The 13,471-nt window shown below is 40.6% G+C and overlaps 1 protein-coding gene across 1 annotated transcript in view; it reads left to right on the forward strand.

The window, feature by feature from the left end:
• Nucleotides 1–13,114, forward strand: part of LOC130106416 (catenin alpha-2-like) — a 121,240-nt gene extending 108,126 nt beyond the window's left edge. The window contains 4 exon segments of the mRNA XM_056272520.1: nucleotides 2,392–2,573; nucleotides 3,522–3,627; nucleotides 10,989–11,123; nucleotides 12,154–13,114. Of these exon segments, the coding sequence (XP_056128495.1) occupies nucleotides 2,392–2,573; nucleotides 3,522–3,627; nucleotides 10,989–11,123; nucleotides 12,154–12,441 (711 nt within the window). The 3' untranslated portion in view covers nucleotides 12,442–13,114.
• The last annotated feature ends 357 nt before the right edge of the window (nucleotides 13,115–13,471 follow it).

Raw genomic sequence — 13,471 nt, forward strand, 5'->3', positions numbered from 1 at the left:
AACAAAAAATATTGCTCAGAATTGCTATGTAGAATGTTCGTTCCCTAATAAGGTTCCACTTTAGTTAGGATGCTGCATAGAAGGGAATGCACTCTAGGCAGCGATGTTGGCTTTGGAACAGAGCCTATATATAAACTTTAATATTTAACGTAGCAGAGGATCATGTTTTATGCATCAGCTGCATACATTTCCAGCAGAATCAAATGCTTAACACAAGAATAATTTTGGTCTCAGTTTTGTAAACTCGGTCTGCAGAGACTGTAGTTGTTAAAATATGATTGCAAATGAGACTTCTGGCAGTGTCACCCCCCCAGTGTGCGTGTGTCAGCCGGCATTTGACGGCAGAGCTCACTGGGGTTCAAGGCTTAATCCACATTAGTGTATGTGTGAATAGTGCACAGTGGGCTGCTTATGAGACATTACAAGAATATCAGTATGTAGCCGTGGAGTACCGCTGACATTCACGCGCAAATACACACCATAACCCTGTTTGATACCAATTACTCTTGAGAATAAATTATCTTCCACGAATGAGAGGAAATTATCATTTGTATTGGAATAAAAGAAAAACTGCTGTGGAGAAGAAAAACAGGGTCATTCCTTGAGAACAGCAACCAATTGACAAAAAAAAAATGACCGTGGAAAAACATTTCGCTCACTAGTAAACTCGGTTCATTGGAGTTCAAGCGGCTCCGCATGCGTTGATGCTGAATGTTACATTGAGTGAATGTTTTTTGCAAATCAAATATGCGTGTCACTACTTTCATATTGATATAGTCTGTGACTTTAAGTTTTATGGATTTTGAGTTCTCATAAAAGAGAAATAAGAGCAGGCATTTGTTCACTGACTCACTTTCAGAAACACACATATACACACTGCTTTATCTCTTAGCTCCATGATAGGATAACAGTGCTGATAGGTCAGCCATAAAATTGAACTCCTGTATCTAGGCCACTTTATTTCAAATGAGAAAAATTAAAAAGCTTTTTTGAGGGATTTCTAATCCAGAAGCACACACGCATGCGTACGTTTGAGTGTGTTGAATGAATCGGCACCGGTGCGAATGGGGAAGGATTTGTTGGAGCATTAAGCTGCCTGCACCCTCTCTTGTTATCGGTTAGGAGCCAGAGAGATTTGGGATAAGTGAATTCTGAGCAAGGCAAGAGGAAGAAATAGGCTCTCCCCCCTTCTATTCACCTTCTTTCCATACATCACATCCCCTTTTAGGACCAGAGGAGTTGGGATTAACCATGCAGCAGCATAGTAATGCTGATTGGCTGCTTTAAAGACATACAAAGAGAGCTGATTGGCTCCTGGGATGGGTATGTTTCTGATTGGATGGACAGGTGGTAAAACAGTGCGGTAATAACTGCCAAGCTAAAACGAGAAAACCTTAAATTTAAAAAATGACTTTTAAATAAGCTTTAGTCATAACCAAGCAAAAATTTAGTTACAGTCCCTTCGACCGCTCTTGCAGATCCCATCGGACAGGCTTGTGGGATATAAAAGTCAGTGATATATACATTTATGCTGTACAAAAAATAAAATAAAACTTTTATATTTTATTCGGACACAGTCACCGTTGCACCAGCCCTCCATTTGAAATGCCCAGGAGTGTGCGCTATCTGAAAAAGAAATCATTTTCATCTTTTAATCGCATTTTCTCTGAGGACTTCTTTTCTTTTTAGTGTGTAATTGCTTGTTAAATAAACAAGCAAAAAGCTACAAATCTTAAATGAGCAGCTGGCTCTTAATTAGCTCTTATGTTATGACATCCTTTGGCTATGATGGCGTATTGCCACTTATAAATTCAGACAAAACTGCGGAAAAGATTTCTGACTTGTCTCACTACAAATTCAGACTTGTACGGCACAGACTTTTTTGTGCCCAAAACCATCTTACGGTGATCGCGCACTTAAAGGCATTCAGAGTCCCCTGCCATGGTCCGGTCCGTCTGCTCCAACAGAATGTTGAACAAATGCATAATTCATTGACTGGTGTAAGAAGTGAGGTAATTATACATTTATCTCACAAATAATACTGCACCTTAACGGTTCCTGTGACCTTGCAAAGAGATTAATACCCTTTTGGACAGGCTCAGAATCGCAACAGAGCGAGAATTTATTCCTTGACAAGAAGAGGGGGAAAGAAAAGAGGATGGATTTTCTCTTTATGAGCATGAGATGTCATGGGGTTCCAGAAGGTCTTATGATTAAGTGTTAAGTTTCAAAACCTTATACAGAGGCATTTCAGTGGGGTTAAACAAAGTCAACCTAAATGGAGGGTACTTTCTTCACAAACTTTTAACAAGAAACAAGGGCACATGTTTTCACAGTTGCAAAATGTGTGTAACTGATCTTTATCTTGTGTCATATCGCTACCCCTCATAGGCCATCATGGCTCAGCTGCCTCAGGAAGAGAAGGCCAAGATTGCCGAACAGGTGGAGAGCTTCAGGCAGGAAAAGAGCAAGCTGGACGCAGAGGTCGCCAAGTGGGATGACAATGGAAACGATATCATCGTGCTGGCCAAGCAGATGTGTATGATCATGATGGAGATGACCGACTTCACCAGGTACATCAATCTACATGTCAACAATGAGAACGCTGGAAATATTTAAGAGATAACGTGAAGCCAAAGGGTCTCATTTCAACCGGGGTTTATATCGTGATAATATCGGTACATTATCCTACAAATAAATACATTACATTGAAATATTAACTCTTTTACCGCCAGTGACGGAATTTTCCGGCTTTCCGTGTTTTCACTGTTAGAAGGTGGGGGATGTATTACGCATCTTCTGAAAGAGTACATAATCTCCTGATCAATACACAGGCGAAAAAGATGCAGAAACAAGCGATAGCATATGTAAGCAGATGCATATGTAAAATAACATGCAACAATTAAACAGCATGTAGATATCAAAATTGCCAAATGTTACTTAATGAAATGTCGACCCAGGACGAGTTATAGGACTGTGCAAGCATTAGGTGTGTTGATGGACTTGATTTACTCCATCTATGTTTTGTTTATCATTCCAAATCCGATCAAGAAGTAGTCTTTGTGAAAAACATGATTTTCTCAGCTTTTTGCTCAAAATGTTGCTTTTTTATGAAACTTACCTACTGCAAATGTTGATTAAAAAAATGCATGAAGCAAGAAAAAAATATTTTTTTGTTTGTTTACAAGCAGTGGGTCAGTTCTTTATTTGTATATATTGCATGTTCAGATATTCATACAACAAAATATTCTGGCGGCCATTAAACTTTTGTGAAAATGATCAAAAATGCATACAAAAATGATCAAATATACATTTTGTAGGTCATTATACAAAAATATTTGATCAGAATGAAGCCATGTGAAAGAGTATTATTTATTATTTAGGTTACTTGCTCTTGCTGCTTCAAATCTGTTAGCATATATGGTGGGCTTGTTTGCTTTCATGCCCTGTGCAGTTTGCTTTCCGCCTGTTGTGAGGAATCAGCTAATAGTGTTACAATCTGTGTTTTTGTGTTACCACAGGGGCAAAGGCCCTTTGAAGAATTCCTCTGACGTGATCAATGCCGCAAAGAAAATCGCAGAGGCCGGATCCAGAATGGACAAGCTCGCCCGTGCCGTGGCTGACCAGGTCAGAATACCCTTTTATTCAAAAAATTTCCGCGAGCATGTGAGATCAAAGCCCAGGGTTGTGTTTAAAATAACGAGCTCCTATGAGGTGTTGAATTTATTATTAGATGAGCACCATCTTCAGAACCTGCTGACTGACACTTTTTAATGTTTAATCAACTGTACTCCTTGTGAAGTAAAGAAAAGCTAAGGATGCGCTTATGAGTAGCAGAAGAAAAAAAATGGTACAAAAGGTACTAATATGCACCCTTTAGGGAGACTCAGTGGTCTATGGAAGAAAACTGTTGAACTCTTGCAAAGCAAAAACAAACACTTATTCAATATCCATTCATGCATCTCTTACTTACTGCATGAGATCTCACAGCTTGAAGCCATCATTGGAGATCAACATGCACTCTCTTTAATAATTAAGCAAGGTGTTCCTTCATAGGATAAAGACATGTAATATCATGAATAATTATGAGACACATGTGAATCATTGATGTACTACAGGTGTAAAAAAAAAAAGTCACATGACGTTAACATGAAGACGAATTTAAACCCGGAAGATCAAAAAAACATACAATTAGGTCGATTTTTCTCCTACAATTAAATCGAATGGATGGTAACAATGTTTGCAATACACATACCTCTGTTAAAAGCTCAGAAAATTTAGTTTTTTAAACATGTTCTAAAATGTGAAATTGTTGAAAATGAGCAAACTTTTTAGCCACGCAGCCCACTTCGGCGAGAAGTGTGGAAGAGGACAAAGTTGGTAGTGAAGGAGTTGAATGGTTGGTTTTGGTGATCCATGTTTCAGTCGAAGGCAAAATGTTGCGTTTTTACTGCTGGTCAACTGACAGATCATGATGTGGAACAACCAAGAGAACATAGGTAACCAGGGGTGCGATTGTTTTGTGTGCAGACATGTTTAGACTTGCACCTGTGATATACTACAGGGATGTAGTGAGAGAACATGGTAAGAAAATGACAGGAAACAAGAGAGTATTAAGATAGACTCAGACTCAAGACTCAGCCTTGCATGCTGTGATTTGTCTCAGTGGAGTTGCACAGGTAGAGTCACAGGTTTTTACACAAGCTTGGTCTTCATGCAATGAGGGATGCCGCTACAGTGATGGCTGCTCGATAAGAACTCGTTCGCTGATTACTTCACTTGACTCCACCTCCTTAATTAACTTCTACTTCAAAAGGACTGCTCTATACTAACAACTAATTAGCCAATCTTACCTTAGAAAAAATCTACTCACTTTACCTAATATTCTTAATCAAAGACACATCCTTAATGATATCTCCCCGACACATGCATATTTTGGTGGGGAAACCACAGCACAAAAACCAGGGTCTTCAGGATTGCTACATAGGGGGCATTCTTACATGCCAGGGCTGAGCAACTCTGGCCATAGAGATCCACATTTCCTGTAGAGATGTCAATGAGAAAACATGGCAGTTGCAGCAGATGCATGATTTTTTTTGGTAACACTTTATGTATAGTGCATTATAAAGGTCAATCATGTACACTATAACGTATTGTATATTTTCAGAAGTCATTGTAACCAAAGTTAAAATGCATTATAATATTTCCAGATTCTTTGTTACTGTACATCTGAAATTGATCGTTTGCCAACGCATTATGCTTTTTAAAGGTGTAGCATAAGTATTATAATGTATTTTAACTCTGGTTGCAATTAATCATGAGACCATACAATGCATTATAAGGTGCATTACAAGGCCAAATAAATGCATTAAAAATACTTTTGTAATGGATTATACTGTTTATTGTGTTAATTTTTGTATTTTAAATACATCTAGTTATGTTGCATGTACAAAATATAATAGTACCACACAATTACAATAGAATATATACAATTTTAATTTACAACACCTTGAAACTGAATAGAAACATTAAAAAAGCAAATATACATTTAATGTGCATTCTTTATTCATCAATTTGTAAAAGTAGAGTACTAGAGTTAAATAATTTTGCTGATTTTTTTTTTGGATTTTTTTTTTTTACATTGCCATATTGCTCTGACCAAAGTGACTTGAACGCATCTGACGTCCTAATTACAACTTCACAATTCATTACCACAAACTTCCCAGGACGACTAGGGAACACACCATTTGCTCCAACTCTAATAATACACACCTGGACAAGGTAATCGAGGTTTTCAGTATGACTAGAAAGCTACAGGCAGGTGTATTTGATATGGGATGGAGCTAAACTCTGCAAGAAAATGGACCTTGCCCAGCCCTGTTCTAAGAGCTAATCTTGGTAACACTTTATTTTAAGGTGACGTAGATACACATTACTACATGTACTTACTATAGTAATAACAGTAAATTATGCATATTTTTAACTAAACCAAACCCTAATCTAACTTTAGTACATGTAGTTTATTAATATTACTCAGTACTAATTTGAGTGAGAACAGTAACTACGTCACTTTAAAATAAAGTGTAACCCTAAACTTTGTGGAGATTGGTCCTCCAGGAGCATTGAACACCCCTGAGATATAAGTAATAAAGTGCATCAACTTGACAAGTCTTGTATACCTGTTTAGAGACATGTTTCCTTAAATGAACACTAGCGCATTCTTTGTCAAAAGGGTACTGCATAATAGGAATTATCCTTTTGTTGTCACCAACACTGGGACACTGATCATAAAGATATGAGAAGCCTGAAACCTGCTGTGTCACCACTGGCCAGGTCTCGTGTTGTTTTTGTTGTTTTCTTCCAGTATTTCTTTTCTCTTAGATAAAGAGAGAATAGTGAAGGGGAACCTGATCACACTGCTGATCAGTGTGTAATCCGAGTGTACAAGCACATCGGAGATGGCCAGACAGTTCCTGCTTTCCAGAACACCCCTCCCTTTAGGTCAATGTGTTCCTAGCAGCAATCCATCCTCTCTACTACCAAATCTAACACGCATGCTGTGTATATTAGGTAGTCTGAACAGGTGGCTTGACTTGTCCCTTATCAAACCCACTAACAGTATTTACATTTAATGGCCATCTGGGGTTCTCAGGACGCATCAAGGGACCGCATTCATTTCAGAAAGAATCTCTGAGTAGGCGGTGTTAAACAGAACCGGGTGATCAATAATCAAGCTGCTCCGCAATGCTGGAAAAGACAAAAATAATTTAGAAACAAAAGCCATCGAATGATATGCTTTATTTTATGTGTATAGTGCGATGAATGGTTTGGTGCACGATGAGGTACATGTAAAATGATATCTTACAGCCGTGATTGTCAAAAAACAGTGCTAATTGAAAGTAGGGCTGGGTAAAAAAATATTGATTTCTCGATTTTAATCGATTCTCATTTTTACGAACCGATATCGATTCTTAAATCCCAAGAATCAATTAGGCTAGTCATCCTGTTTTCAGTTGATGAATGAATGGAACATTGTAGCACACATCCCATCCAATAAATCACAATAATCTTTGTGCTTTGTTACTATTGATATGAAACAAAGTCTCAGATTTCAAATTACGTCCATTTTCTTACGAAATTCAAAAATATAAATACCGTTTTGGCGCTGTGGCGTGAGATCGCTCTGGCGCAGCTCAGCTCAAGAGAAGTAGCAGCGCATTATCTTCTCTTCGCCTTAATAATACCAGTTACAGCATATTCATTATAATTTTTAATGTCTTCAACTGTTTATATTTACTATTTAACTATTATAACTATTAACACTATTTAACTGTTTATATTTCATATAACTTTATTACTATAAAAAATAAATAAGAAAGTGTAATTTAAGTGTTTGTATACAAATTTGGTGGGGAACCAAAACAGAGCCAAAATTAAAGTCCATAGAGTCCTTAGTAACGACCAGGGAGGGACGGGAGGGTTGACCCAAGGAACCTCAGGCAGGTCAGGAGTCCTGGCTGAGGGCCAGGGTGGATCAGGCTGTGCAGGACACCAGGGCGGAGCAGGCTGTGCAGGACACCAGGGCGGAGCAGGCTGTGCAGGACACCAGGGCGGAGCAGGCTTTGTAGACCATTCGGGCGGCCATGGTGGGGACCACCCTTCAGGCGGCCATGGTGGAGACGACCGTCCATCGGGCGGCCACGGCAGAGACGGCAGTTCAGGTGGCCAGGGTGGACCAGATAGATCAGGTGGCCAGGGTGGAACAGATTCCGGCTCAGGAACAGACCCCGGCTCAGTGGCGGCCATCTTGTCTGGAGACCCTGGCTCAGCGGCGGCAATCTTGTCTGGAGACATTGGCTCGGCAGACGTGACGTGAACAGTCTCTTGTGCGGTGAGCACGACGTGAACAGGTTCGGGCTTGAATGGTAGCATGGACGGTGCCGGCATGGCCAGACGCTTGGGCGGCGCCGGCAGGGCGAGACGCTTGGGTGGCTCGGCTGCAGGCCTCACTGGAGGCCTCGGGCGTTCGGCTGCAGGCCTCACTAGGGGCTTCGGGGTTTCGGCTACAGGCGTCACTGGAAGCATCGGTGGGTCGCCTGCAGGCTTCAGAACAACCTCCGGGCCCTGTGGCTGACCGGAAGCTCTCCTCCTCCTCCGCTTACGTGAGCGAGTAGGCTCTACAGGCTCCTCGGCCACCACTGGGGGTGCTGCCCACAGAAGTCAGATCCTTCTGGACCACCGGGCTTGGGACCACCGAAGTCGGATCCTTCTGGACCACCAGGCTTGAGACCACCGAAGTTGGGTCCTCCTGGACTACTGGCCTTGGGGCCGCCGAAGTCGGTCCTCCTGGACCACCGGACCTGAGACCCCCGAAGTCGGGTCCTCCCGGACCACCGGACTTGAGACCCCCGAAGTTGGGTCCTCCCGGACCACCGAACTTGAGACCCCCGAAGTCGGGTCCTCCCGGCCCACAGAATCATGGGAAGCAACAGTAGCCTTCCTCCCACTGCGCTTTCGAGGTTAAGGTGGTGAGAGACTAACCTCCTCTGGATCTGCTGCCACTTTTGGAGGAACTCTCACCTCCTTCGTCGGAGGATTCTCGGGACGATCGAAGAGTACTACAAATTTCTCAAAGGTCAACCTCTGAAGTCCTCTCATTATTCCAAAAGGCATGGGGTCATCAAAGGCATAATTAAATAAATCTTTCAAAGCATTATCAATAAGTTTCAGTCCCTCTGCCGCCGCCCTGAAATTCTGGGCAAACTCCCTCACGTTAGTCCCTCGTTGGCGAAGAGAGGCCAATTCTCTGAATCTCAATATCCGTTAGTATTGAGGGCATGACACAGGAGAGGCCGGTGGTTTGAGCAAATACTTCCTCCGCTGAGTCCTCATAATGGCTGGTTCGTTCTGTCACGGAATGGTTGTGGAAAAGGAGAGCGAGGACTCAATTGCAGAGGTTGAAGGTTTAATAAAGATAGAAAATAAATCCAGGTACAAATGAAAACAAAGCAGGCAAACAGATAATCAGGTCTTAGCAGGAAACATAATAACGAACCAGCACAGGACTGCAAACACAGGGAGACTAAATAGGGAACAAACAAAGGAGGTTAAAGAACAAGGCAGGTGGGAGAAATTAAACAATAATCAGATAAGATGGGAGGGGCTAGACAATAGACAGGAGAGCACATGGCACAAGGAAACACATGACAAGCCATGTGCTCACAACAAACAGGACTAGAACAAAAGAACATGACAAACCGGGAATGTCACCAAACTAAGAATTAAACCAGACAGACGTGACAGAACCCTGACATGTATTGTACCTGAATTGTGAAATTTGTGTTAATACCAAGCCCTAATTGAAAGTAATCAAATATGCAATTTATTGCAAGTTTCTGTCTAATTTGATTACATTCTACCAAATGACAGATTAACTAACATAGACTGGACATGGACACAACTGAAAAGAAAATGCAACCCTGCTACACAGAATTTGTAAAATTCAATGTCAATTTGTTGGGAAAAATGTCATTATTGGCCACATGGTTGGACATTTGCAGTTCTGCTGATATTAATCGATTTAAATGATTTTAAGACATTTTTTCTGTTTCATTTACTTTTTTGTAAACAATTTTATTGGGTTGCAAAACCACTGCCATAGAGGGCTGCCAGGTTGGGTTGCATTGGTTGCATTGACAACAGTCAGACCTCCTCAGAAACACATTCTTACAACTCCTCTAACTGCTGCACTTGACATCGCAGACCTAAAGCTGCTGGGCCCTGGAGGCGAGAAAAGCGGGTTCTCCATTTTTTTTTTCATTTCCCCCTTGCCATCCCCCAGCACAGCGAGAGGTTGCTTCCTGCAGAGAGACACTTGAACGCTAAACGCTAAGGACGTTACAGTTGCTCAGCCGTGTCAAAGATAAAGCAGCTTCAACAGTTATTAAATGTGTCTCATCAGTCTTTTTCACTCAAAGTACATGGAAAGCTAGGGGAGAAAAAAAACTATATAACAACTTCAGACAGGACTTATTGCTATATACAAAGTCACTGAGTTAACCGCTGTGTCTTAGCAAGTAAGGTGCTGTGTGTTGAAAATGGTTTATGCAAAAAATAATAACGTTAAATGGGACATGCTCATTTATTGCTTCGAAGGGGAGACCGAAACAGCACACAAAATAGGAGACATTCTTACATATAAATGCAGTAGATGGACATTAGTAGATTGAAACTATATCTATTGGTAACCATTCTGCTATTGACAACAGAAATCGTGAATTACTATGACTGCTCAAATTACAGTTTTGATGTCTCTAAGATGATAAAATGCTACAGATCAGATCTCCAGATAAATATACTTGTAGGACAGGAGTATGCTGATACATTTAGGATATGTGTGCTTTCAAATAGTTATCAGTGAAAGTCATGTTAAATCATGTGAACACAAGCAAATAATTAATAATTCCAAAGTCCTCCTGGCCTTTGAATATTGAGTATTTGTGACTGCAGGAAGGTTACCCAGCAACATCATGACATAATTAATATTCAAGAGATAAGCAATCGCTGTGTCATGAAATCAGAAAGTCCATGCACCCCTCTCCACTGGCTTCAAAACATTTCAAGGAAATTAAGGAACTTTCATTGACTATGATATGGGCTGGTGTCCATTATAAAATGTTTATTCAAACCCTCAGGGGTAAGACGTTCTTTCTATTTCATGTTGCTTGTTTACTCTTGTGCTGTATATGTATGTGTACAGTGTTCCTATTAACAAAATAATCAATTGTGATGATAACTGGAGATTTACAAACAAGTCTACAACCGCAGGCTTTAGCCAATATGTGATGATGACAAACCCCTGAGTCATCTTCAAGATGGAACTAATTTCATCTTCAGTCATCATCGCTTTACCACCCTCCCCTCATATTTGCTCTACACAGTGAATATGTAAAGGTCAAGTCTCTGCTATGTATTCCCATCTCTTTTAGTGTCCGGACTCAGCCTGTAAGCAGGACTTATTGGCATACCTCCAGAGAATCGCCCTCTACTGCCACCAGCTCAACATCTGCAGCAAGGTCAAGGCTGAGGTTCAGAACCTGGGAGGAGAACTCATTGTTTCAGGGGTAAGATGATTCTGGCCATACATATTATGATGCTATTTAATTATGTACATGAGGTTTGCAGTGTTTCAGGATGTAGATTATATTTTTACATTCTGTATGTATTATTAAATGTTGTATTTATATATTAAAAAGATGCCACAGGGCCTGATGTCTAATTACAAACATTCTGTGTCCTGAAAATGTGATCGTGGCTTTAGTCTGACTAAAATCATACCAGTCTGTTTTTTGTGAAGTCGGACTAACATACCTACATAATGGGCTTTGTCCAGCATCTACATGTTAACCGGACAACAATTGGTCTCAGAGTTATGTGCTTGCTCCAAAACAGCTGTGATGCACCATGCATATTTAATCCTTCAAAGGACATCATTAGGGTCATGTATACTTGGACAACTAGTTGAAGACTGTAGCTAAATTATGCAAAAACATAGCTCATTTATAACCATGTAAACATCCCATTTCACATCTTTTTTTTTTTTTTTTTTTTAAATGCTATGCATTGACTCAAAACAGTTCATAAATAGTTAATTCCATACATAGCCATATTCCAATCATGACAACTCTCTGGATGGTTTTAGCATGTTAATGGTTATAAAAATGTATTTGGTCTTGGTGGACTAGATCTGCTACACATGTTGCTGCTGCAGAGCAATTATGGACTTGCTACTGCCAATATATACTCTGCTGTAAGCATGTAAGATATGCTGCTGCTGCTGCATGAATAGCCACACACATCTTGTAGCAGTTCTAGACAGGTGGAGCTGGGGGAGGTGGAGGGTTTCAGAGGATCTCTGATAGCACACTGCAGGGCTAGCTTTCAGTGAACATTGAACCAGACTATTTAAACGTTGAGCAAGCAATCTAATTGACTGCAGAATCAGCAGAGGCCAATCATGTAGTAAATGATGTGACTGCTAGCAAATTGCATGTAACGGAGCTATCAGTCTGCGGCAAGTTTCATGACTGAACAGCAGTTCACTAAATACAGGCACTAATCTGAATGTTCTCTTCCCCGTTGTCCCATATTCAGCTGGACAGTGCTACATCCCTCATCCAGGCAGCCAAGAACTTGATGAATGCCGTGGTCCTCACGGTCAAGGCCTCCTATGTAGCTTCCACTAAGTACCAGAAGGTGTACGGCACAGCAGCAGTCAATTCCCCTGTGGTTTCCTGGCGCATGAAGGCCCCGGAGAAGAAACCCCTGGTGAAGAGAGAGAAACCGGAGGAGTGCCAGACCCGTGTCAGGCGAGGCTCGCAGAAGAAACACATCTCCCCTGTCCAAGCCCTCAGTGAATTCAAGGCCATGGACTCCTTTTAACTCTGCACCACAGATGCCCAAAACTCCTCCTCCTCGTCCTCTCTTGATTTTTTCTCCTCGCCTTGTTACGGCTTATTTTCTTGGAGCTGTATCTTGTTCCATGCAGCGACGTGTGTGTATGTGCCCAGTAAATGTCTGTGAGTTGGAGGTTTTGGCCACCCATCCTCTTCAAACCAAGTTTCGCTGTAAATGAGAAACAAACAAACTCACGAAGGAGACGTTTACAGTGTGAGCTGCGGTACTTGCAATTCATGTGGTGTTCATTCTCGCTGACTGGCCATATATACACAGAGATATTAAAGAATATAATCTATGGTATAGTAGTGTCAGCCCTAACCGAGGCAGAGGTGCTGCTTTCCTTCCTAATGATTTTTCTTTTTTTTAATTATTATTATTATTATTATTTAAAATGAAAATGACCCATAGTAATAGGAATAACTTATGTTGAAGCATTTTTCTTCCTCCTTTCCAGTTATCCATATGGTGACCTGATGCACTAGTTTTTCCATTTAAAATCCATTTCTTTAATTATATTACTGTATCACTAACCATGGCAGCCAGGTTTGCTATAGTATTACATTTAGAAAATGACTAGTTGTGTGGTTTGCTCAGAGACTAGTAGAATCCTGCATACCTTTATAGCCCTGATTCTCTAATAAACCTTGCAACTGTGTGTGCCGAGTCGAGTTCTTTTCCTATCTGTTCCATTCAACTACATGTTTTAGAAAACGTACCAGTACCTGATGTACTATATTTGATGGTGCAAACACATTTTCTAATTAATGAATGATACTTACTGTGTGTTTGACATGCAAGATCTTTTATCAAGCTCATATCCATCACCAAACAAGTTTTGTGTTTGTCACACACAGTGTTCTGAAATTGCTTATCTGTGTCCATACACATTTTTGGTGAACAACGTAATCACAAATAAAGTTTGCTGTTGTTGGCAAACTTTGAGATGGAAAAGAAATGAAATTCCATCCTTTTTCTATATTATGGAACTTGAACAATTTTTTCATTTTTTTAA

The sequence above is a fragment of the Rhinichthys klamathensis genome, unplaced genomic scaffold, assembly GCF_029890125.1.
Source record: "Rhinichthys klamathensis goyatoka isolate OS25496 unplaced genomic scaffold, OSU_Roscu_1.1 h1tg000340l_1, whole genome shotgun sequence".
Lineage (NCBI taxonomy): Eukaryota > Metazoa > Chordata > Actinopteri > Cypriniformes > Leuciscidae > Rhinichthys > Rhinichthys klamathensis.